This window comes from Harmonia axyridis, chromosome 2 (genome assembly GCF_914767665.1).
Source record: "Harmonia axyridis chromosome 2, icHarAxyr1.1, whole genome shotgun sequence".
In the NCBI taxonomy this organism is placed as follows: domain Eukaryota; kingdom Metazoa; phylum Arthropoda; class Insecta; order Coleoptera; family Coccinellidae; genus Harmonia; species Harmonia axyridis.
In genome coordinates, this window is record NC_059502.1 from 33460335 (window position 1) to 33487711 (window position 27377).

General features: G+C 31.7%; 1 protein-coding gene across 1 annotated transcript; it reads right to left on the reverse strand.

Annotated features, from left to right (window-relative positions):
- Positions 1-338: 338 nt before the first annotated feature.
- On the reverse strand, positions 339-27377 carry LOC123671969 (protein cueball). The gene is made up of 6 exons (XM_045605891.1): positions 27188-27377; positions 5837-6072; positions 4521-4681; positions 3584-4468; positions 2335-2650; positions 339-1892 (listed from the first exon to the last, which is right to left on the reverse strand). Exons 1-6 carry the CDS (start codon positions 27258-27260, stop codon positions 1794-1796), a joined length of 1770 nt encoding a protein of 589 aa, XP_045461847.1. The 5' UTR covers positions 27261-27377; the 3' UTR covers positions 339-1793.

Here is a 27377-nt window from a genome sequence, read left to right on the forward strand (position 1 = left end):
CGACCTAAAGATTCTTAGCAGCCTCTATTCATTTAAGGTCTGCCAGGAACTGAATCCCAACTTTAGATTGTTTTAATCCATAGGATTGTTATTACAGAACATAAATCTTGAAATTTCAATAAATTAAAAACTTCAACTAGAAACATCCCTTTAGGATTCACCAATTAATTTATTACTTATCACGATCAACTTCAACATATTTCGTTCCAGGAAACTATTAGTTTTCTATCAGCATACCTCATTTTCTTATAATCATAAGTGTTTATTATCATGTACAGGGAAATATTCTAAAATCTAAATTATTATGGAAATGGAATAAGGAAAAAACACAACATAAATAATCACAGGAAGTCCTCTTTATTAACATTTTGAAAGTTTTCAATGGCAATTTGTTTTTCCAATTTTTTCATTCTTTAAACCAGGAAATAATCCACATCCATACCTCCACTAGCACACTTCAAGTTTGTCATAAAAATAATGTGGATAAACAAATGGAATTTTAAAAACATTGTCAAAATAATTTAAGTAAAGGTTTCTTTGAAAATGAGAATATTGTGCTTCTTTATAATACAAAGGAATTTTTATCATTGTTACGGAATAAAAAAAATAATTTTAAACTTCGTTCATCCACACTTATAATCAAATCTGAAATGCATTCAATTACCGCACCATCCAACTTTTCTATTCAGACAAAAATTCTGTTCAACTATCACAGGTTTTGTCAGGTTTATTATAATAATAATAACAGAAGATAATTTAAATTATACAGACATAAGCTACCTTGGCGAAAAAATATTTGAGTACTTTCATACTCCATTAAACCTATTTTAATCAGACAAGAATTACTACTCATTATTGGTACTATCACAATTGTGAGCTACATCTAAAATGATAAATAAAACTTTATCCTTGCTAAAATTTAACATAAATGATTATTTTTATTTTCAACAATAAGTTTTGGTTTTCATCAACCAATCTCAAGTTGAATAGCAAAAAAGGAGATAAAATAAATAATTCAAAACAAAAACAATAAGTACTGAGTACTAAACTAAATTATATTTAGTTTTAAGTACATGTACTAAGAAAAAAATTGTTAAACATATAAAATTGATTTTCATTAATAATTTCCTATATTGATTTGATTTAACACCAAATGAAATATGAATAAAATCAGTAAACATCAAAAAGAAGTACCTAGTATATTTTGAAATAATGAAAAAAAAACACACATTAAAACTGAAAAATTATTTGCCTGATCTGATAGGTATTAATAAAAGATAATAACTAAACTACAAATCTATAAAATATTTCAGCTTTATCGATTTATTATTTATCATTCTTATAAAATATTCTAATCAGGCAGTGCAAATAGTAGATATGCTCCCAAACCTTTTGGTCACTTATAAATATCCAACTTATTTCAGAATTTATTGTGTTCAACATCCAGAAAGTTGATTGACACAATTTTGAATATATTAGGTACTTCTGAATAAAAATTCATTTCATCATGCTATTTTCAAAATTAGGGGTGGAAAAAGTATCAAAATATGTCAAACAGCCTTCAAGAAAATAACGATCAAACTACATCATCCTCATTGTCTGCAGTGAACATTTCTAAAATATGTTTAGCATTCTATCCTTCATAACATTCTCTTGTCCTTCTAACACTCTGATATTTGTATCTCTTTTTCACAGGGAATAAATATCCCCCAAAGAGAAATAATTTGAATACTTTTTGGAGGTCACAGCCCTTTTGTTTCAAATGGATGAACAATTCAGACTTAGGTCCTAGGTCAATAGTCCTCCACTTTCTCCATATTTGAAAGTAACATCTTCTTATCTTCGTTTCTACTGGAGAGGATTTTTTGCAATCTTGGTGGCTCATAGCAAGGCTAAAACAAAATGAGCCCATCAACATTGTATGACTATTTATGATAACCATTATTATTGAAATTCTTTTTGAAGCTATGAATCTAGTGTAGCTAGCTAATAATGCACTGGTTCTTATTGAAGATATCGTAAAAAATTAGTATTGTATTGCCCATTTTCTTCTTAAGAATCACTGATGTAGATGAATAATTAGGACTCCAATAAGCGTTTCTTTGATGCCAAATTGCCATTAACATTTTTTCATATTTTTTGAAATTTTTTCCTATTGAAGGAATCAACTAATTTGTTTTTTCAAAAAAAGTGTAATGAATGTGTTCATCATTTACCATCTACCTTGCCAAAAATGGTTCATCAGTTGCAAAGATATTGAATGTAAAGAGTAATAAAGTAATAACATATATGAGGGTTACAAATAATTATATTCGGAAAATTAAAAAAACTTACTGTTTCACAAATATTCATATTGCAACAGTTCTCTATGGTTATCTCACACTGTTGAGCATGAGGTCTTTCAGTCATAGAAGTTGAAGGATTCTTATTCACGATGTATCTCCTCCTAATTTTAGGGTTTGGTTTCCTTCGAAGATACACCACAATCAAAGTAAGAACCATACAAGCTAATAAGGCAGTTAAGGTGACACAACCCATGGAAATGAAAACTGGGTCCTGAAGATAATTTATGTAGTTCGATGTACCTTCTAAAGATGATAACGCTTGAGGAGATTGATTTCCCAAATTAGTATAATTTCTTTCACTACACCTGAAAAATAATATGAAAACTGAAGATACAAAATACAAAACTTATTCAGTAATAATTTATTTTCGCAATATTGTATTATCTCAAGAAAGTTATTATTTTTCTAAGAGTTACTAAACGACATTCTTTGATTTGCAATCAATTTTTCATTTTCACAAAAAAAGTCAAACTTATTTGAAACTATCTACATAGATACCGACTCTGATCTTATAGGAGACAGAAAATTAGTATATGATCACAATACTCTCAAACAGTTTTCTTAAAGAAACAAAATTAGTTGTTATTCATAGAAAAACAACCTAATCTCTCTTTGCAATAAATGTTTCTATTGATCAATTTCAATAACTCTAAAATCTATTAGTGGGTTGATGGTCAGATCAATCAATCAAAATACAGAAATAATGTACATATTTTGATTTTTTTGATATTTGCCTGCTTTAATTCTCAAATATGGAAATCGACTATTTGTTGAAGAAATTTTCATTAATCTTACCACCTATTTAATAAACCTTTTCCTCCACTGAATCAGATCCGAAAAAAACTTGAATTTCTTTCACTTGGAAGAAGAATACAAATAGATTGAAAATGTAAAAATATTGGAAATGAATATGGATGTCATTCAAATAATGCTCCAAAAATTAAATAAAAGTATCAGTAAGAGCTTCAAATACTATCAACCGAAGTGATTCTGCCAATTTAGAATCTATTCAATTTCAATAGTTATTAGGAAATTTCAAATAATTACTAAATCTCAATTTGATTGGACCAGTATGTTATGAAATCATTTGGAAGATTTTGCCCATATTTAAACTTCAAATCTATCTAAAAATTCCAAGTCTCACTATATATTGTAAACCCATTGACATCCCAAACCTATATGCTATACTTGAACCAACCTGTATACTATCAAAATTGTATTTATGATAACCTACTCACTTGCAGTAGCTGTTGTCATGTTGAATTTTGGAATTCGATGCATCTTGACTACAATATAAATCGCATAAACTATCTATAATTACACTTTCTTCGCATCTAGGTCCATTGAAACCTTCAGGACAAGAACAAGTTGGTAACTTTGCATCAGCCAAACTGAATGAGCAACGTCCACCATTCATACAATATCCATCACAGTCTTTTTCACATCTAGTTCCTCCTGATCCTTCGGGACAGTGGCAGTATGGATAACCTTGGCTTGTTAAGTGGCATGAGCCCAAAAGGCAAAAATTATGGCACAAAGATAATTCACAAAAGACTCCACTATAACCTCTAGAACATTTGCAAACGCCGTTTTCCATAGTTCCATTTATGCATTGAATTTCCTTCTTAACCGTTTCATCTTCTTTATATATATCAAAATTCTCTATCACAGGGTTTGAGTACTTCTCATAAGCCTGCTCTAGTGACTGGCACTCAGGCAATGTACGAATTTGTTTTTTCTTCGCTATCAAGCCCATTGGTTTTTGTTCAAACTCTCTTATAATTATTGGCTGTGTTTTAGATTCAAGATCAAATTTCCAAAGAGCATTTCTTCGTAAATCTGTGTAATAAAGATGCTCATCCTTGACAGCAACCGCAAAGGGCTCAGAGTTTATACCTTCATATATGATTTGTCTTTCTTTTCCTTCTAAATTTGTACTTTCTATTCTGAAATAAATACCTCCTTTCATATCAGTCCAGTATATTCTTTTAGTTACATAATCAATTGTTATTCCTGCAGGTAAACCCAGATCAGTATTGACTAACACTTCTCTCTTACGCGAACCAATTTTTGCTCTTTCAATGGAGGGTTTCCTTCTGTTAGAGTTTGTCCAATAAATAAACCTGAAAGTAGTGTTTAAGACATCGCTCCAGTAGTTAAAAATAAGGTACAAACCTTCTGCAAATGTCCACTGCAATATCTTGAGGAGATGCTTCGTCGAATGCAAAGAGAATTTTACCCTGTGGATTATCATCTTTGAGAGATAGGAAGTTGATTGTTCGATTTTTGAAATCAGTCCAATAAAGTATATCATCAATTGGGTCGACAGCTAATCCCTTTGAAAAAAGAAAAAACAATAGATAATAATAAATAATAGCGGATACATTGATTCTTTTTGTTATTGTCGGAAGAATAGGTATGCCACTCTCATCATTTCTAATTCAAATAGTTTATTACGTCTAATATAATTATTAGAAGAATAATATATTATCAAGAATAACAAATTGAAAACTTTACTATGTATGCATTATGATTGTGCTAGTTTAAAATCACGAGAAACGGTAATACTGATAAAATTTTTTCAATAAATTGAAATGAAGAAACCACATAATTCCCGATTGATTTATTATTAAATTTTTATGAGTGAAAAAAATTTATAAAAATCAAAAGGTAGCTTGTCTACATCCATATAATGAAGGATTCTTAGTATTCATTCACCACATGTTATGGGAAATTTATAGATGAACTAAAAATACATAAATATCACTTTACCATTATTATAATTGAAAACAAAACAAAACGTATTTATAATTCAATATAAAAAGGGGTATTTCGATACGCATCAATTTAAATGGACCCAACCAAAATCTCATATCTATAATAAAAACAAAATATTCTCTTTAGCCATTTTAGTGAATAATTTTGTTGTGTTTGGGATAATAATTAACACTGAAGGAAATTTTCAAATGAAACATTCAAGGCTGGTGCTCTCACCCCCGGTTGCCTAAACTGAAGGTGTGAACTTAGCTGCCAGCTGCAGAATGCTCAAGCTCAGTGGCGTATATCGATACATCTTCCGGATAAATTTATCATTTGAAAATTTAATGATTAATCGATGGAAAACCCGACACACTAATACGTATATGGAGTTGATACGTCGATGTTCAAGCTCCTGTTTTTTCATTAACTTCCGAGTTTTTATTTTTTTCACAGTAATTCGGAAAATTTGGTTCTAATGGAAATGTTTGGAAAGTTTAATGTCTATTAACAATCGTAGAAGAAGTCTAGTGGTTTCAAACTTGTACGAAATGCTATTTTTTTCGCTCTAGATGCACAATATATTTTATTACGCTCGTGAAACTAAAGACAAAAAGGCGCAAATTAATATGAGATCTAGTGGATTCACTATTTTATATATTTAAACCATATTATATTTGTAAAAATGAGATTAGTATTGGAAATTTCTTAAATATGAATAAAACAATACTAACCTGGACATCATCTGGTAGATCAGCAATAAGGGGATTGTTATCAGCATTTTTGGTTAGGTCGATGGCGTGAATTGTATCATTATTATTAAATTCATCCATTTCGCTGACAATGAACCTATGTCTCACATTATCGAAGGTTAAAGCTTTTAATTTTTCGAAACCCTCACTAGCAGTTCCTATTAGAGTTCCATTATATGAAAGAAGTTCTATACGTCCAGCTGTTGCCACTGCTAAATCTGGAAAAGATAACATAAGAAATTCAATATTTTTCGAATAAAGACAAGTTAGTAAAAAACATAAGCAAAAACTAAATAATTTGAGCACCGTGATTTTTACGAAACGGAGTCATTTTATTAAAAGTACCTATATTCCACACAATTATTGTTAATTTTGACAACATTTTGGAAGGAGAGTATTTTACGAACTTTTCATTCGAATCTTCACTACAAAAAGTATTTCACTATTGTTTATATATTTTTTTATCCTAACTTAGGTCTCTGTTAGATCTTATAGCTTGTGCCGATATCGTTGCCAATCAAACGTCTGCAATAGCACACACATTTTTGTCGAATAAATAGTCGTTCAAATAATCATTTGTCATTATATCATAATTTATCCATTATGTCAAAAAGTCAATAAGTATCCATTTTTCAAGACACTTGTAATTTTTGTTTAATTTGAAACAAATGCATTACTTTCGGTGAAAAAAATAGGATCTTATCACTAATAGTTCTAGAGTTACGAAATTTTAATCATCCGATTCGATTAATTTTGAACGTTTTTCGATATTTTCCACATTATCAATAATACATGAAAAACATTCCAATTTACCCGCCTAGAATCTAGACTGTATAGAAGATAAGTATATCTCTGAAGATAGACATGTAGGTATAATTTATACACCTTCAAGAACAGTGTTAAAATATTTCACAATGTCAAGTTACGAAATTATTCAATCGTTTGAATGGTTCTAATATGAACATTATGTATTCTAAGATTTATGAAAGATTTCGAATGATTCAATATAATTTGATCATTTCTATGATATATAGATACAGTTATGTTGTTTCCAAGAACCCAATTGATGCTTGAATAAACGAGCGCTAAAACGCTCCTGACTTCACGTCGGTAATTTCCTCATTTTCCAAAATAATTCTATTTGGTATAAGGTGTGTGAATAAGTCTTTCCCGTTTTTTTTTCAAATTTTGAGCCTTTATTGTGAAAAAATGGTTACAAATGAATTATTGAAAGTATTGGCCATCGCTAGCTACAACTTTTCCCCATCTTTCTGGCAACATACGAATCCCGTTGCGAAAAAATTCGACCGGTTTGGCCTCTATCCAGTCATCCACCCATTTTTTGGCTTCCTCGTAGGAATGGAAGTGCTGGTCAGCCAGGCCATGCGTCATCGATCTGAAGAGATGGTAATCAGACGGAGCAATGTCTGGACTATACGGCGGGTGGGGTAGGACTTCCCATTTGAGCGTTTCTAAGTATGTTTTCACCGGCTGTGCAACATGTGGGCGAGCATTGTCATGTTGCAAAATAACTTTGTCGTGCCTTTGTCGGAGTATTGTGGCCGTTTTTCTCGCAGTGCGCGGCTCAAACGCATCAATTGTCGTCGATAGACCTCGCCTGTGATCCTTTCATTCGGTTTCAGAAGCTCATAGTAAACCACACCTAGCTGGTCCCACCATATACAGAGCATGAGCTTGGCGCCATGAATATTTGGCTTGGCCGTCGATGATGATGCATGGCCGGGTAGTCCCCATGATTTTCTTCGCTTCTGATTATCGTAACGGATCCACTTTTCATCGCCAGTCACGATACGATGCAGAAAACCCTTTCTTTTATGTCGCTGAAGCAGCCGATCGCAAGTGAAAAAACGCCGTTCGACGTCTCTCAGCTTCAGTTCGTACGGCACCCAATTTCCTTGCTTTTGGATCATTCCCATGGCATCCGCGAACACTTGAATCATCGACACAACCTTCTCCATAAGCTTCCTGAAGCAACCGATGCGCCTCGGCAGCAGATTTCTTCAAATTGAACCAATAAAGTGAAACTTCCCGCAAATGACGTCGACTCGGCTCAAATTTCGACATTTTCACGATTTCAAAAATTTATGATGCGAAAAAATTTCAACTAATGTGTTAGTGTGGAATTGTTGACAGATGAATAAGCTTTGATTATGACATATGTAACCATTAAATACTCGCACAGTATTGGTGGCGCCATCTCTTACAAAAAACGGGAAAGACTTATTCACACACCTGATAGTGTATATGTGATCTACAAGAGTGCAATAGGCGCATGAATGAATGAGCACTCAAAAGTTCCTGACTTCATAACAGTGCTCTACAATTTTTTTATATATTCTTCTTGAATTTTTAATGATTCTGATGACGCTATTATAAATTTTTGGTTTGAAATGGTAATTCTTCATACAATACATGCAAAAAATCAGCCGACTCAGCCCTAAAAAAGTCCGAAATGATTGCTGGGAAGAAAAATCTCTCTTTCGAAAGAAGACAACAGTGTTTGGCGACTGGCCGAAGCACTGCGTTCAGATAGGAAACCAACCCCACCGATTCACGGATTATAAGGAATTATAAGTTCAGAAGAAGAGGCTGAAACGTTCGCAGATAAACTTGGAAGACAATGCAGTCTTTATTACAACAATGCGGATTTGGAGTATTTGGACCATATCGAGGACGTCAACTGTTAGAGAAAACCTCGGAGAAAACCTACATAGCAGTTCACGTCATTCTTGCCAATTCGTGGTGTCCCAAAACGGCATCGTAGTACCTCCAAAAAGCCATCTCAAGACTTCAATTATGGTTCGATCTATGGAGAATCCAGTGAGAAGAGTGAGGCTGTTCTCTTGAGCTGTGAGAGGAAAGATCCCCACGGACAAATCGCGTCGTGATGTTTTGATATAAGAAGATCGAACGGAAAACGAGGCAAAAGATCTGGGAGTGATACTAGACAAGTAGCTCTCTTGGAGATAACATGTAATATTAGCTTTGGCGAAAGGAAAGACAACAGCGCCATCGTTGCAACCGCTACTTAGCAAAAGCAGCAACATTTTTTTTTCAACAAACTTTTCTAAAAGTCTACCATTCTTCCGGTCATGACTTACGCATGCATGGTTTGGGGATACTATTCCTTGACGATCATTTAATAGACCTAAGTGTGAGCATCTTCAACAAAACGAAAAATCACGCAATCCCCTTATAAGGAAGGATTATGATGAGAAAGAGACCGAAGCCAAATATCGACTGGCACAGAGACTGTGTAACTAGTAGTATCACAAACATTTTTTATTGATATATTGCCACTTGCTAGAACAGAAAATAGATGAAGCAGTAAAAGGCTAATGAAAGAAAAAAAAAGTTTAAAGTACAATGATTTCTTCGATCGTAAAAAAAATCAGTACTACCTATGTCATTTTCGGTCTAGGTACACCATTATATTATGAAAAGATTCAATTTATGCAAAAAAAACTGTAATTCGATAAAATCATTTCATACGTTCAACGAAATCCGTATATCAAGAATGCGAAATGTTGAGGTACTGGGATTTTTACTTTTTTACATGAGCTAAGTACACCGTTAATGAACGGTGAAAAGATGAAATTCCTATGGAACCGCTTACGACCCAAACCGAAAATCTGTATCAAATTTGATCAACATCGAGATATTATTTTGTTATTATTGTGATTACCTTTGAGATCAAAGGTTGCCAATAGTGTTCAAAAATTATTGTATGAACGACAGTATTTAGCTATGTCTACAAAACATAAGCTTTCTTTGAGGACAGTATACAAAAGTAAGCATCAAACATGAAAATAATTCTTCAATAAGAACTTCGCATCTCATTGACCATTTGAATGTATTAGCAAGTTTGAATGTAAACAAACCAAGCATTTGGATTAGATATCCATGCATATTTACTTCTTTCAATACGAAATCGGGGAAAACCATTCAATATCCGAAAAACAAAAGTTCTCACCAATAGAATATTCCATCGGAATTGCAATACAAAATATTTACTGATCAAAAACAGATAGCCTGTGTATTCATCAAATGTTATCATACCAGAGTTTATCGTACTTGGGAGGAAAATATTAAAATTATCGAAATATTGGAGAATACAATTAATGATTTCGAAATTCAATGTCCTCTTATTCTTGGAAAAAGTTGTTTCTAAATTCTACATATGAATTTTTGAAGTCGTATCCAAAATTTTCCAATTTGAAAATTCAAAAATTCTTGTTATTGACTAAATAATGAGTAATAGAGTTTCGACTTATTTCATGAACTATATTAACATAGTAGAACATTTCATGAAATTTTGCTTTTTATATCTGCATGGTAAATATAAATATTGGTAGGGAATTGTAGGTTTAAGTCTATCAAACAAAACTGTTATACTTCTCGCAGAAAAAAAATTAAAAATATTTTTTCACTTGAATTAGGAAGAATTCAATAATTTGAGTTATCGATATTTTTTTCATGAAATCTCATGTCGTTATATGACAATTATTTATACTATTTAGAAAAACTGTTTATCACCAAACCTATAGGGCGGATTTTCTCCATTAATTTTATTTATAAAGTTAGTGCTTACAGCCAGACGCCCGGCCGAAGTTTGACTATGAATTCTTAGTGACTTGATATTTTTACTCAAAATTGAAAAATCACATTATTTCGGGCAAAATTATAGCGGTCTGTTTTCTAAAAGAAGCAACCGAAAGTATTCGAATTAGGATGATCGTAATGTACCTAATTCATTCATAATCCCACATATCTACTTACTTTCAATTTTTCTAATGAATTATTCTCAAGTAGCAAAATAAATTATTTTCAACTTTTCAAATAAATTGATATAAATTTACGATAATTAATATAGTGGTGCAATGCAACATGCACGACGAACAAAATTTCAAAACGTATTGTCGTAAATGAAAAATCAAGAAAGCATCTAATTGACCTGTAAATTGGAGGCCATTAGAACGTTCCCAATCACTTCCGAAATTTCAATTGTAAGGAAATGTCAATCTTACACATGAACTTGAAATTGTTATCTAGAAACCATTGATATTGCTCAAACTAAAACGATGACATATTTGGAAAGAGAGTAGTAGCGCGAAGCGAATAGGACTTAGTCAATACACATCATAGTAGGTAAGTGTTTTTTTTTCGGAGGACTTTGAAACAAGGAACACTGCAAATTTTGTGGTTACCATAGAGTAATAAACATAGATAGAGGGAGTATACGCAATTTTTACATGTCCCCAACATGGTTAGATTACGTTGTCGGATTGTGATATATTCAAATCCACAATTCTACTATATCATTATGAATGTATATTATATTGAATGCAATATATTTATTTGAGTGATTCCCGATTAAATATGCAAATTTGAATATTTTGAATCCGATATTTTCCCTAATTATCGAATTAATAATAAGAAGACTATTTATTATTTTTGTATCTACTTCCTGAAATCCAAGGTTTGTCGACTTTTGCTCTCCTAGTGTCATCGGTTGTTTCACGTCGTTTGGCGCGCTTGAAGTTTGTTTTTTGAATTTATGATATATTTAGGTATTCATTTCAATATATTTTGAGTTAATATGAAACGTTGATTCACTATGGAACATCAGAAGTGCGTTCTTTATGGAGAAACTCGCAAATTGAGCGAAATGTCGTATCATGATTTGTTCTCATTTCCGCGCGCTCCATGTCAAATTTGATAGTTGATGTTGGGGACAAAATTCGCTTACTGAAAATGACATATACTTCCCCTATCTATGTTTTGTATTCTGAGGATTACCTATCATTTCGTTTGTTTACAGTGTTCCATTTTATCTGTTCACTGAATATTTTTGTGATTTTCAGAATGCAATTTCGTTTAGTGTATCAAAGGTTAAGTTGTCAATTCTTGGGCGCTCGTTCCCCGAAGAGAGCTATGTGTTTTCATCACGATGAATGGTCTGAACGATAAGGGTCGGCTCACTAGTGACGAATCCGTATTCAAATTCAATTCTGTCCGGCCATAAACACGAGTACTCTTGAACAGAAAAACCTTGAAACTTGCAATATTCAGGATTGGCAAAAACCTTCAATAATGTGGTTCGTTAATAGATCAAATCTGAATATTGGTTTCGTAAAAATGTTGGTTAGAAATTGTTTTCATGTTGATTTATGAACTACGAATTCGGAGGAGATTATGCATTTAAATGTAGAACAGCAATTTCAAGCTTCAAAGGAAGTTTTCCGTTGATCATCATTACCAAAACCCAAGAAAACTACCAGTGGTCCACCAAAAAAAAATCTGAAACGGAAATGACATATCACGTTTTATAAAATCTGAAATGCGATAGTTCAGATAAATTTCTTGTGAAGTGTAGATGATATGAGAAAACAAATCAAACTTTATCATCCTGTATCTCGAAAACAATGCGGTTGCGCGCCCACTTTAGGACATTTTTCTCTTAAATTATCAGAGTAATCACTCCTTTTCGTTTGTACTTCGAATTAAGGAACCTGTATATGAAATAACAATTTCATTTTTCTCGCATAATTTTATCTTGATTGCATCGTCAGAATAGAAAATTACATAGGAATATTGAAAAAATAATAATTCAGTGACAACGGATCCTACAGAGTTGAGATTTCGCGCGCCCCCTCAGCATTTTCCTGAGGCCGGAATCAATTATGCAAAAATTCATATAATGCAGCACAAATGGACAACTTATTTAAATAATGTTTCGATTAATATTTCAGAAGTTCCTTTCTGGAAATTTGATGAATACTCTATAAAAACACTCTTTGTGTTTAAGTTTTCTCATTTTTTTTGTTTGGGAAATGGGAAATCGATTAATCAATATAACATAACGAAATTTTTTTTTAATATGTTTTTGATTAAAAGGTGCGCGTTGCGAATATATTTACGAGTCCGAAAATAACTTATAGTGGAGTATGTTGTTGTTTACGAGCTGAAGTCGATGAAGCATCTTAGAGTTTTCGCTAGTAGGTGAAACAGTACATAAGAATATGGGCGTTTCAGAGAGCCAAATTGTCGAAACTTAAGAGGGTTACCACAATGTGGCTCTTAGTCAAACTTTGGTACCGATTCTTTTTTCCCTCTGGCGCTCCTGCGATGTACGAAGTTGTACATACACGTCTTTTTTTTCGAGACTAATAAGTAGAGGGCAGCACTGTACGACGGTCATTTATTTTTTTCACGTAATTATATAATAGTTTTACGCCTTTTATGAGGAATGTAGGTAGTTTTTTTTCAGGAAAATTTGTATAAAGTAGGTACGTATCATCAATTTTTTGCAAAAAACGAAAAGTTACCAAAATTTATTCGTTTCTCATCCACAAATTGAAAATATTCATTTTATACAATGAAGATTATTGTTTGAGGAAATTATATGAAAACCCTATAAAAATCGATGTTTTGTAAGAAAAATTATTCTAATTATGTTTTGAACTGAGCAGCCACTGGGTGGTGTTCACTCTTAGGACGATTGTGCCGTGCGTCAACTTTCAAATTCCGTATTTCTAGAAAGGATTTTGGTAGTTGACGCAATGGTTGAACCGTCGGTTATACTTTATAATACGGGCCCTTAATAATAAATAAAAACTGAATATCGTAGGAATCTATGTTAAAAAAAAAGCCTTTAATGGAAATACCAACTGATTGATTCATACTTGGAGATGATCAATAATGAAACTAAAGCGAAAGTAACATTTTTTGCCGAATGCTTGGCGATAGTAGCGAGTATGCTGAGGTTAGGGATTTCTGCATTCAATGCAAAAATAGATAGAAGGAATCCAGTCATTGTTTCACCTATTGTTAATTCGAGAAAGTCATTCTCAGCAATCTATCGGAATTGCCGTAGTGCAAAAAATAAACATACTAAACAAATATTTCGCGATTGGTATAAGATGTCTTGCCTACGTGACCGATAGCACGTCCAGAAAATCGCGTGCCCTATTCGCCCCATTGATTGTCTTTGAATTTCACACATGCGCCATTACGGCCTGACCACGCGTTTCGTCGAAGACTGTGTTTACGAACACTCCAATGAATCATGTACGCGATAATGCAAGTTTCGATTACCACTCAATTTAAAAGAATATCAATTTAATCAACTGAAAATGAATCTTTTCCTTATGCAGTAAGTGAATGTATTGAACACATTCAAAAAATAAATAAATGTGTATATCATTAGATAATATTCATACCTCGGGTAGGGAGATCTGAAATCAAAATTTTCATGCTCGAGTGGAGAACTTCTTAGGTAATCAATGATTTTATTTTCAGTTAAATTCAAAGCAGCAAAGTTTGAATTATTGATTGAATATTATGAACTTATCAATCTGAAATAATGTCTTAGTACTTTGTTAGGATGAGAAGTTCAAATAATTACTCAGTTTCCATTTAAAGCTATGTACCAGGTCATGAAAACAGGAATTGTGTGCAATTGTGATTAATGAATTATGAAATTTTGTCTTTGAAAAATTAATGACATTCTTTTATGCCTATACAAGGTGTATATGAAGTTGCGAAAAAATTTGGGGGGTGATTCCTTGTCAAAAAATAGGGTGGGCCTTTCGTATATAATCATTTTTTTTGAGCTTCCCCCTGCTTAGTTACAATCCCATAAAGATGGCGCCCGAAAAGTAGTGTTTAATATGTGATAAATTTATAATAGATTTCTTTTGATAAATTTATTTTATATTTGGACCAGTTCTCAATAAAAATATCGTTTTGACATCCGCCTATTGGATAAATTTAAGGTCAAAAATAATTACAGCCTCCACAACTCAGGCGTATTATCTGTAGATATTTTCTTCTCGAAAACCGTGAATTTTAGCAAAAAATTAGAGGAGATCTTATTTGTTGAAATTGGATATGTCTATCCAACATTTAATTTTCTTCTAGTAAAATATGAATATAGAAAAAGTTATTGTTGCGAAACAAGTTTGAATTGTGACTTTTTCTACCCCTTGGAATCATAAAGGAACACCTATAAAAACATTTTTGAACGCCTTCTCGTCCGCATAAAATGTCAGCCCAATTTCATTTTAGTAAATTTTTTGGTTTTTAAGGAAAACATTAAAAACTACTTTCCGAGCGCCATCTTTAGAGGGCTGTAACTGAGCAGGTGGGGCTCAAAAAAAGTTTAAACGGAAGACCCACCTTATTTTTCGATAAAGAATCACTACCAAATTTTTTTCGCAACTATTCATATACACCCTGTATGAACAAAAAATCTAGAAATGTTCTATAAGGGCCTTTAGATATTAAAGAAAACACTTTTCCTTTTATCGATTTTCATGTTTCTTCATATACTTGATTGTATTTCAGTTTTGAAATATTTGTTATGTACATAAATAAATATTATTACATTTTTTCTATTACGTAGAAAATGTTGTGATTATTTCAGATTTCAAGTCTGTGAAATGGTATATTATATTATATAATATAATTATATTATATTATAATTTTCATTTTGAAGTGATCATAATAACACATATTCTTTCAATCAGCATTCATAGGATTGAGCATAAACGAATTGGAGTAGAGTCCAAACGAGAACAACACGTGAAACCATATAGACTCCAGGATATTTTAATTTTAATGTGAGCACAATCGTAGAAGTGATAATTTTGAATTCCATATTAATATTAATTATGACGAATTTCGCACTTGACCTTCTGTTATTGCGTAAATTCAGTCAGGCAGTAAACAAAAAGACGTAAATCGGCTATTTATTCGATCGAGATCAGTTTCACAAAAAATTGTGATAAATAAAATTAAAAGGTACATTAATTTCTTCTCTTTTATCTATGACGCAAATATCTATTTTTTCAAAGGATTTTTAAAAATCTATACAATTACCGGAATGCAAAAAATTGGGTTTGCAGCGACAATTTCCAAGAATTATTATTTCAATAAGTTGAGTGGAAAGCACCACAAAAATATAGATAGAATTATCTCATAATCCTACAGATATATTTTAAAGCATAAATTCAACGATAAAAATATGAAAAAAAAAAAGTATTATCTAATTACTACCTAGTTAAGAATAAACATTTCGAAGTGTGCTGGGGTAGGTACTGGTCAACATAGTTATACTTTCAAAAGTCATACATGAAACACATAAAACCATTGCTTTTCTTGCACAGTTTTTTTCCCATCAAAAAACAGTCTTTCAACAATACAGGAAACTCGTTTTAATCCTTTTTTCAAACAACAAATCTCACTTGGCCTTCAATATCTCGATTCATAGTTTCGAAATTTTGACTTTTGCAGCTTGAAAATTACTAGAAAAAAGTGGTATGGCACTGGTGGTGCCATCTGTTGCTTCGGTCCAAGACTTATTGAGTTTTGATTTTTTTTGCAACAACAAACTGGATTGAACTTTTTCGAAATTAAAATACCTAAATTTTATGAATATCAGTCAAATTCAATTTTTACGATTATTAAGGACGTTGATAATAAACACAAATGAAATGCAGCGAAATAAAAAATCCGCCCGTGAAAATTAAAATTTCAAAGAGGACTTTCATCTTGAAGGTTAGTTTATATCAGGAATATATCGGTAGCTAATGAAACTGAGAAATCAATTAATAGTTACTTCCTATATGGGACCAATTACCGCAATCTTGGGATGGGCCTTGATTGTGATTGTCTCTTAACAATTTCTATCAACACTTGCGGGTATCATAAATCTTTTTTATAGGCGAATGATTTTACGATTGCCACAACAATTGGAACTAGTACTATATGAATGTCCATTGTTTTTGTGTTATTTGGTTGAGTTGTGCGGTAGCTTTTGACGTGTTATGTTTCAATTTAATTTTTTTCTATAAGGCATCACCCTTCAAGACGCCATTGTTATTAGATATGAATTGAACTACAGCAACCGATGTTGCGCGAAATTTCACAAACTTTTTGAAATGTGCTGGAATTTCTGGGGTTTTATTTAATTTTAAGTATTCTTTTGAGATTGGACTGGAAAGCGCATCTACTACAGAAAGAAAAAGTAGAGATCGTGAAAAATCGTACAGTATCAATTCTTTCCTTTTTTAATCACAGGCAACCTATTATATATGTATCAATTCAATTAATTTTTTTTAATCCAACATTCAATGTTACATACATTGCAGGGAGTAACAACAAATTACAAAATGTAATTGGTTAACTTAGTACCTACCTACAGTAAATAATATTCCCATTCATTTTTATACGATAATACAAATAAATATTAATTGTTTGCTCAAGTAGGTATCAAACAAGGAAACAGCAGGGCTCACAAAAATTTTTATAGATAATTTTTTTTGTTGGGATTTGGCAGTTGTTTCTCATAAAGTATAATATTTGTTTTCTGTAATGATATTAGAAAAATAGTTCTGCTTTTGAATGAAGTATATTCAGCAAATTAAATATGTAAATGTGAAATCTTTAATGATAACATATTCAATGTTTCAAGGTTCGAGAAAGCAATACCTTACAGATTTAAAACACAGTTGGTCTCAGAGAATTTATTATCATTCTGCCGAGATGACTGCAAGTTTTCAATTTTTGAACAAAAAATAGTATTGAATGGGAGATTTGATGTCCGAATGTGCAAGTTATTAAATGATTTATTTACTTATATAAGTAGTTGCCGAATTATCAACAGAGAATTTTTATATGATACATATTGAACTGACATTATTATAATCTAGCTTAAAATTGATGTTCAGTTGATAAATAGTGGAAAAGTTTTCACAGAATTCTTATCCGCTTATTTGGAAACATAAAACTTGTTATTGAAATATGTAAATTTTCCTGAAATTTTGTTTTTGTATGTAAGGCATCCATGAAATGATGTTATTGATCTGATTCAAGCGAAAAGCTAAAAAGTTTTCAATTGAAAAAAAAATCGTTCAATGAGTTCTTTTCATTAGAAACAACACTTAGTTTCCTTGATATCAAAAATTGTAAGGATTATTGTTTTTCTCACAAAAAAAGTTAATTTTCTACTGTCCAAACAATCCGCAGCGAGAGCCTCAAGCATTATATTCATTTTCCATGTCCTTTTTTTCACTTGTTTTAAATCTAGATGAAGGAAAATAAATTTTATCACGAGACCTCCGTAACATAACAAAAAAAAGTTACGTGTTGGAGTGCGGATGGGAGTTTCAATTTGATTCCTCAAGTTTCAACTCGAAATTCATGAATGGGGTAATTTTCTTTAGACAAAAAAATCAGTAGGGCCCTATGAGTATCGTTTTATGTAACAGAAATCTTCTTCCTATTGTCATCTACTTGCTTCAAAAAAATACTACTAATAACTAGTAATCCGACCTCGGTTTTAACTTATTAAGGACACATCTTGCATGTTTTTTCTCTTCATGAATGAAAATACAAACACTTTTCCTTCGATATTTGAAGGCAAAATGGAATGAAAGATGAAATTATTCAACAATTTTGAGTTCAAGTTCACCTATGACTAGAAGTGAATGGATTGGTGAAATACGACATCGTAATATTTTTGGCAAGATTCATTTCCGGATATTTCATGAAAAGTTCCGGAAGAAGGCGAAAAACGAAAGTCACTAACTAGATCAAATATTTAACCTTGTGTTTACCAGTTTTATTATCCGCGCCATCTAAAAAATTAAAGAAGAATATCTATACCTACGTGTTTGCCTGGAGCTTATCGAGATCTTTTTGAGGTTAGAACTGATAATTTCTCATTGAGGTTTATCAAAAACAGCAACGTCCGAGTGATAATGCAATATTTTTGAGGAATATTGTATTTGCCTGAAGGATATTTTTTGTTATCGTTGGAAAAAACATTTATCAAATTAGTGTCACTATACTGTTAAATATGATCAATTTGGAGAATCATCGTTATGTAGGTACTTCTAAATACTGAATATTCTTAAGGTGGTATTCATACTTTAGATCCATTTAAAATATCCTTAATTCGTTGAGAACATTTAAGAAAATTAAGGACGTCAATAATACCACAGTATATTAAAAAAAATTGAGAGAAGAGTACCTGAACACGAAAATGATTTTTTCATATTGTGAATTCCAATCTACGAATTAGTAAACGAATTTTTTTGTGGTTATAAGGTGGGTGAAACCAAGCTCGGAGCGTCATTTGGCTTTGTTTCATTGAAAATAGATGGAAAGAGTTATCGTTATTCAAATACAGCTCGAACATTTATTGCTAATCAGTGTAAAAAATTCTATTTTTAGGTTCAATTGATACATAAATAAACTATTGGTGATAATACAATTAGTATCTTCATTATCTGAGATGCGATCTGAACGACGGATAAATGAATTTCACTTGAAAAAATCTTCGGAAACGATAAAAATAGAATATTTTGCGAGTAGAAAAAATAACGCTGATTATAATATACAGCGTGCCAAAAAAGTAACGTAACTCGTCAATAATTCTTGTAGGAAGAATTATCAAGGTAAATCCTCGCACCCGTCGATTTTAAATTTCAATTTATCCTGTACTTTTTTGAATTTGATATTTCTCACCCCCTACACCCCGCACCCCTCTATATAATTTTTTCAAATGGGAATTTATGGATTGTGATACATCAAATGAACGGTAACTTGTTTACCTATTCAGCGATGTGGCTAAAAGTTGAATTGGTTGTGCGGTTTTTTATTGAAAAATCAGGAAATAATTTACAAATTGTGATTAGAGAGTAACTGTAATAAGACCATTATTCTTTTACTAATTATTCTTAAGGGAAATCCACAAATCCATGGATTTTTAATTTGGTTCCAACAAGATGGTGCCAGGTGCTCATACGCATTATGGAATTGAAGTAAGGAGGTATCTTGATGGCACATTTCCTGAGAAATGGATTGATAGAAGAGGATCAGTTGAATGGCCACTCCGATCTCCAGATTTGAAAACTCTCGACCATTTTCTGTGGGGCCATTTGAAGAGCAATGTTTACCAAGATCGGCCAGATAATTTGGGAAACCAGCGACTTAAAATTCAGAGAGAAGTCGGAAGAATACCTGTTGCTGAGTATCACAATCCATATATTCCCATTTGAAAAAATCGAGTAGACTGGTGCTGGGCGTAGGGGGTTAGGAATATCAAATTAAAAAAAGCACAGGATAAATTGCTTTTGAAATAAATAAATAAATAAAATAAATAAATAAAGTTCATTATTATTATTATTATTAAATTTAAAATCGACTGGTGGAAGGATTTTCCTAAATAATTCTTCGTACAAGAGTTATTGACGAGTTACGTAACTTTTTTGGCACGCTGTATTCATGATTACGATAATTATATGATTTTCAGATATTTCAGAAATATATGTGACGGATCATGCTATTATTGAAAACATTTTTTTTTACTTGGACATAGCACTTGAACGAAATACATATTCAGAAAAATCTTATTTTCTTTTCTGATGATGAAGCTATGAATTCGAATTTCCATATGGGTAGATAACTTGGAAAATAAAGCACTTGACTATGTTCACAATACACTCATAAAAAAAAAATCGAGAAACATAGTCAATTAAATAATTATTATTATTGTTAATAACGATGTTTCACCGAATGTTGAGCAAGGGGAATCAATTTCAATTTCATATAATTATTGAACTTTCTTTTATATTGACACAAAATATCATCAGAATGTAGCGAACTTTTTGCAGCTGTAGTAACTAGCCAAATGTAGCTAATTTTTACCACAATGGTTTTGTAACTTTCCACCCTGTAGATTATTCAGATTGAATTAAACATATTTGATAACAACGATTATGTGATTTCAACTTATTTCAGTTAATATGATTTTTATTAATTAATACACGAAATATTACAAAATGCTCATCGCTGAATTCCTATCACGCCTATTCATGAGAACACAACGATCAATTTAACCATTCTCAGATACCATGGTATAGTTTCCCTGAAAATAGAAGGTTGTAATTGGAATTGCGTAGTAGCGCATCTATACATAAAATGGAAATTCAGGAGCTTGAAATTAGAAACTTTCACAAGAAAGATAATGAAGTGAAACGAATGACACTGAAAATAGGAAGAATTTCAAATAACCAGTAGAGAAGTCCACTATTTATATAAAAGAAACAAGTAGTTGGTGATTTGGTTTCAACATCATTTAGAATAATTGACACATAGGATCAAATTTGAAAGTTGATGAAAAATGAAAAAGAAGAACAATCGAAATATTCATCTTATGTGAATTAATTTAATCCACTAAAAATGAATATTTTTGGATAACATCAGGGTTACTTGAAATGCAATATTAGTTCTATCGAAGAATATTTCCTAAGAAATTTAAAATGAATTGGTAAATGAATTCTGAAAAATATAAATAAATTTCATATATGTACATATATGCAGTATTTTGGTAGGTTTATTATTTTCAAATACCTTTGGAATTAATATGTTAATATTTATATTATTTAATTGTTCCGGCTTTTAGATATGATTGAAAACTATTTTACTTCTGATATTTGTATTTCTACAATTGTTTCGTCATACCATGACTTCTTCAGGTGAACTCTGCAGGTTGCCCCTATTTTTTTGTTTCAGAATTTTTAACCATATTTGAACAACGCACCAAAAAATTCTTGTGACCAGAAACTGTAATTTAAATGTCTCACCTAACCGTTGAAGAATATGAGGTTGATGGTCAATTGTGATGGCAGTAAAAAACAATTAATCTTTCTTTGGAACATCGATAGATGAACCTTGAAAATAACATGGTATATTATTCGATATCTCTTGTCAAAATTGGTCATTATATGCATTTGATACTCACCGACTTCTTTCAAGAGATAACATATAAATTTGAAGAAAAAAAAAAGTTTGAAGGCTAGAATAACCATAACAAATCATGCGTTTCAATATTATAACCTTGGAGGTTTTCTGTATATACATACGAATTCATTAATTGTTGTAACTATGTCAAATTCGAAGTATTTGGAAACTGTCTCATGATATGCAGATGGTCTATTCATTTCAGTTTCAATGATCAAAATATTATAAACGACGAAAAATAAGCAATTGAGCTTAGCATTATTAAATTGAAATCCTGGATTTTATTATCTAATATCAGAATTTTTATGGAAAATATGAAAATTTATGAATTTCATTCGCATGAAAAAGATCCGTCTTTTTTTAGATGAAACACTTTTTACCTTTACCACTTTTTTCCATTCCACTAGGTTGAGAAGTTGAAAATCCATTAAAAAAATGTAATTTTTAGTTATATCTCGCAAATAAAATATATATACAAGTCAAAGGCTAACTTTGTAAATATATGGCATTCAAATTTCGAATTCAAATCCGAATGTTTTAATTTAGAAGATATTCTGTGAAAGAGGAAACATACGGTGTTCAATTTATTTTTCAAAAAGTAAAACGGACATATTAACATTAACAGTTCATCGCTTCAAAATTGTATAATGATTGTACAATAATATTGAATGTTATATAATTCCTATCGCTTATCTGATCTACACGAGATATTAAGTGATCACACTCTCATCTGCTAATACAACAATGAATGAGATTCATAGATACATGATACATGTGTATTCAGCAGATCGTCATCTGCAACCATCATTAATGATTTATCTGTTATCATATCTCGAAAATATTTTTGATTCAAAATAAATATTGACATTTTTTCCATGACATTGGCAACTACATCAAGTAGTTCCAGTTGACAGATACAATCTGTGAGTAAAATGTTATCAATTTGTGATTCATGATCTGCCGTAAGAAATCTAGGTGGATGTTAGATTTTTGATCTTTTGTTGTGTTGCATCAGTAGATTATATTCTGCTGAATTTTTGCAGAGTATATTCGGATGTAAATATTGTTAATAACAAATAATATTTCATAAGTACGTAGTACAGGTAGGCTAATGGAGAAACGGCGAAAAATTTCCACAAAAAGCTCATTAGGTACCTACACTTGAATCGAACAAGTAAAATATAGATGCCTATTAAATATCTTGAATCTATAATAACTAGCAGTAGAATTACGAAGTAGAGAAAATTGTATCATATCACTCATTTCAATATTTTATAATTTCAGTTCTCTATAACTCAAAATTGGTTTTCGAAAAATAAGAGGATCCCGCTCATTTTCAAACACACTTCATCAAAAAGTATGTTAGTTCCTCCCATGTCACGAAATATCTCAATCGATATGATAACAATCATATAACGTTCGAATACAATTTTCGAAAACTTCGAAAATATCAAAACACTGAGGAGAATGTTTTGGGAAAATAAACATTATTCTATTCTATTCTATTCTAATAAAGCCAGCTTCATCGTACCAAAATATTTTTTGGTTATTTTTTTTTTTTTGATAAATGTATGAGTGCTCACTAAGAAATTAAACGCAATTAAAACATTTTTTCTGAACATAAACAAGGGCCATCTTACCATAAGGAGAAATTGAACAAATTTTTTTGAATTCGTTTTTACCTTCGTATAGAGAGAGAATAGAAAATAGAAAAAATCTCGAGGTTTGACAAAGCTCCGATAAATGTAACTCCGGAAAATATGCCACAAAAATTTCCTTCCAACCAAATTTACCGGTAGCGGGTAGCTACTATTCACTTCATTCACTTATATCAGTATAATCAGTAAAAACAAATGAACATTAAAAGGGTCGATAAAAGGGCAAGTGTTAAAAAAACCGATAAAGAAGTATAATGTACGTCTTCATCGACATGACAGAGAACAATCTCAAAACGAAAAGATGTCTGTATTTTCAGATAATAAATGGGATAAAACAGCTATTTCACCTGCTGGTGATTGTTATTTCGACGAGTATTATCACTCTAGGAAATAGATGAAGGCTAATTATTTAAAAATGTCTACGTGACGTTGAACGAATAGGTGTTTGTTTAGTTATGAAGCTACAAAACCATTTGGTGGATTTACTGATGATGCTTTTGAAGGAATGTGAAGAGGACCGAACAACAATAATTTCTTTAGTTTTTATTTTTTCCTATTTTTCTAAAACTGTTATTGATTGTCATTTCAGATTTCTCTTTACATCAATCGTTCTTTTTCCTGCTTTTTCACTATATTAATAATTATCAAATAATATTACAATATACTCGAATAAAATACATACTTATTTTGTTATAATGCTGAATGCTACTTATTTTGAATCCTCTTCTAATTTGGATACTTTCCCCCATTCAAAACTCCTAAGGAGGCAAGACTTTTGTATTTAAATTAATTCTTTTTTCCGATATTTACTGATATTATTAATGACCATTTATATAGAATATGTTATCATCACTTAAATATTAACTTAACGCTTATTACCTAGTTACAATTGAAGTTGTAGATACTTTATTTGCTCTAATTCTTGTTGTAGAATAAAATAGTGCGAGAATATCTCGGTGTCACAAATATTTCATGGTTATATTTCATTGTTATATGTTGGTACTCGGAAATCTCCTATCACAGATTTATCTACTATCTGTCAAAATTATGATACAGAAAACAATTCGGCCAACCAACATTTTTCAATCACTAAACGATATGGATATGGAAATTTTCCATTAATTTTACTATTCAGTGAATTAAAAAAAAATATATAAATAGAAACCAACGTGTCTGTACATTTCATAAATTCATGAAGAAATTAGTGTAGGCATTGTAGGTAATAAGAAAAGCTGAATAGAGTCACAGAACACAAAAGTTTCTTGCTTTTCGCCGTGGGCCGTGGTCTAGTCAGTTTCTCACTAGGTTTCTCAGCTGACGTTTCGCCTTCTAGTGCGGTAGGCATCTTCAGGGGTAGATTATAGCTCGACCCTGGATTTTTCCCAACTGAATTAGTCCAAACGTCAGATGAGCAACCGATTAGTCCACGGCTTAAAAGCTTGGAATATTCCAATTCGGTTGAACAATCCGGTCATGAAAAGCTTCTGCATTATACAAAAGAAACATTTGAAATTTTTTTTTCTGTCTGTCAATACACGCTCCGAAAATACTGCACGGATTTTATTGCGGTTTTAATAATTGGATAGAGAGATTAGACTTCGTTTTATTGAAATCGGATGAACCTGAAAAAAATTATCGTCATTTCAGGATAGTGTTTCACGCGGGTGAAGTCGCGGTCTCATATTAATCTGTAATAATTTGTGGTTATCGGATCTTTTTGTATTTTATATATGTAAATGAACATTTCTTTCTGATTTAGTCATAACTGAGTGCTCAAAAATCGAATCTGATCAAAATATTGAATAGAACATGGATACCCTTTGGTATTCTAGCAATACTATTGCATAGGTATAGTTACGTAAGTGTAAACACGAAATGAAATGATTATCTTAAGATAAGAAGAGGAATTGTAAAGCGTAATATTAGGAAGTAGCTGTTAACTCCCGTTGAAAAAAAAAGGTTTCAGATTCAGAAAACATTTAAGCCCAAAACGTTTTTTATCGAATCTGGTGGTGACTTGATTACAACAGTCAAGACGATTGTCAATACAGAGATTAGAACAATATTTAAAAATTTCATGAATCACAGACCTTTTGCAAAAGAGCTTCGCGGTCGAGTTTTTTCGATTGAGTAATTTTACCGCTTTGTATATGAATGCAATTTTCCTATTTAATTGGGAAATAATTATTACGATATTCGTAACAGACGTTTAGAAATTCAAGATTCTCGGATAAGAAAGATATATGGCAGATAGCAAGTGTTAACTGAAAATAATTGGTTGAAATGAACTATATAAAGTCTTAATTCTATATTCAAGATTTCTGGGGAATTGTGTGAGGAATATATTATTTGATATTGACACAACATTGAAGGTTCTTGATTTCATTATGTTGGAGGATGAAGTTTATTCAACCGATTGCTGGATTTTGGCTTAATTTTTCAAATTGAACGTTTTCTTATGTTTTCGAAGAGAAGTGAGCTCTGGAGAAAATTTTTTTATTCTTATATTAGAAATCAGGGCGGCATAATGTCAACAATCTGAGAATTTGGTAGTGGTACTCATTGATGGCTAAATCAAATCCTCTTCGTTCAACCGTCAGTAAGCAAAATACCCGAAATACGAAACCTAAGACTCTTTAAATTTTCTATGGGCGTTGAGTTCGTTAATGGGCAAAATCCTCTCAAAAGAATTCGGCTTTAGGGTAGGTCAGTTTCACGCTACGATCCTATAATTTGCAAAGCAGTTTCATGAAATTTAAAGACTTAAATTCCAAAGAATAAAATCGAAACAAATTGACATAAATTAGATACTAATATTTAACAGCAAAACATAGGTAATTCAGCCAGAATCCCATAATTTTAAATTTGACAGTGATTTGAGATTCCACACTACTCAAAACTGAAACAGGAAAAATTGGCAGGGGATTTAAATTAATTCGCTTAGAACAATTTTGAAGGTTCACTTATTATTGGACATGGTGAACTATAAGATGATAAAACTTTGTTCTAGAATCTTTTGAAAGTTATATAATTGAGAAGAGTTAAGGAATTACGTTTGTAGCCCTTAGGTTACAAATTAACAAATATCTATATGTTTAGATTAAGATTATTGGTAATTAGAAACAATTCAATATAAGATGATAATAGTGGATATTAAAAAAATAAGATTTCTGGTAGGCATAAAGTGAACTCCAAACATTAGCAATGCCACTGTTGTAACTCTTCCTTCCAATGTTTGTCAATCTCTCCACAGAGAATCGAACAATTGGGCCAAAGTGTACTCTCCACTTTCGCGAAGGTACTTGTGAATATTGTTTCAACTGACACGATACATCTCATCCACGTCATGAAGACTTCATTTCAATAACAATACTGCATACGTTGGTCAAATTAATTAATTTTCCTTATTCGTTAATTTGAATATCCGAACGATATAACGAATCAAGAGATCAATTAATTCAAGTTGGACTTCGGATAGAAATCGTGAGTAGAAGAAGACATACAAACGGATGGTTAATTCTAAATACTAAAAACATAGCATTTGATGTTATGTGTTTGAAAAATAAAGAATTTATTGAAAATCGATCGGGACATCGCTAAGCACGTGTTGATTTTAATTGAAGTCCCGTTTCTGACGTGAGGAACGATCAGGAATTGTTACGCAAAATCGAACCACTAGATCGCCTTACTACGAGAACGATGTGAGAAAAATTACATAATATTTGCCGCCCGAAAATCTAATGCTGAGGTAAACGAACACGGTCCTACGTGACTTCGATGTGACTAGCGATGGAGCGAGCAGCTCCAGCTGATTCTTGGCTAAAATTTCGAAAATTTCACTTACCCCACTCGTGTCCCTCGTCCTGACCATTAGACAATTTCAGTAACATAAAAATTGCACAGAGTTTAAGTAACATTTTTTCGGGATGTTGACGAAAACCAAGAAAATAAGGAGGATCGGGGCTTGATTTTCACAAGGCACATGTGCACGGGGCGCCGGCGACTAGCAGTGTGCTGTAGCGTGTTCCTTTCCT

What these genes read in the sequence shown, in the direction of transcription:
- LOC123671969 (XM_045605891.1), bottom strand. Translation starts at nt 27,260, where the DNA reads ATGTTACTTAAACTCTGTGCAATTTTTATGTTACTGAAATTGTCTAAT. An exon ending in ATCTACCAGATGATGTCCAG is followed by an intron (nt 4,682 to 5,836) that starts GTTAGTATTGTT and finishes CTTTTTTCAAAG; the next exon opens with GGATTAGCTGTCGACCCAAT. An exon ending in CATGACAACAGCTACTGCAA is followed by an intron (nt 2,651 to 3,583) that starts GTGAGTAGGTTA and finishes ATTATTTTTCAG; the next exon opens with GTGTAGTGAAAGAAATTATA.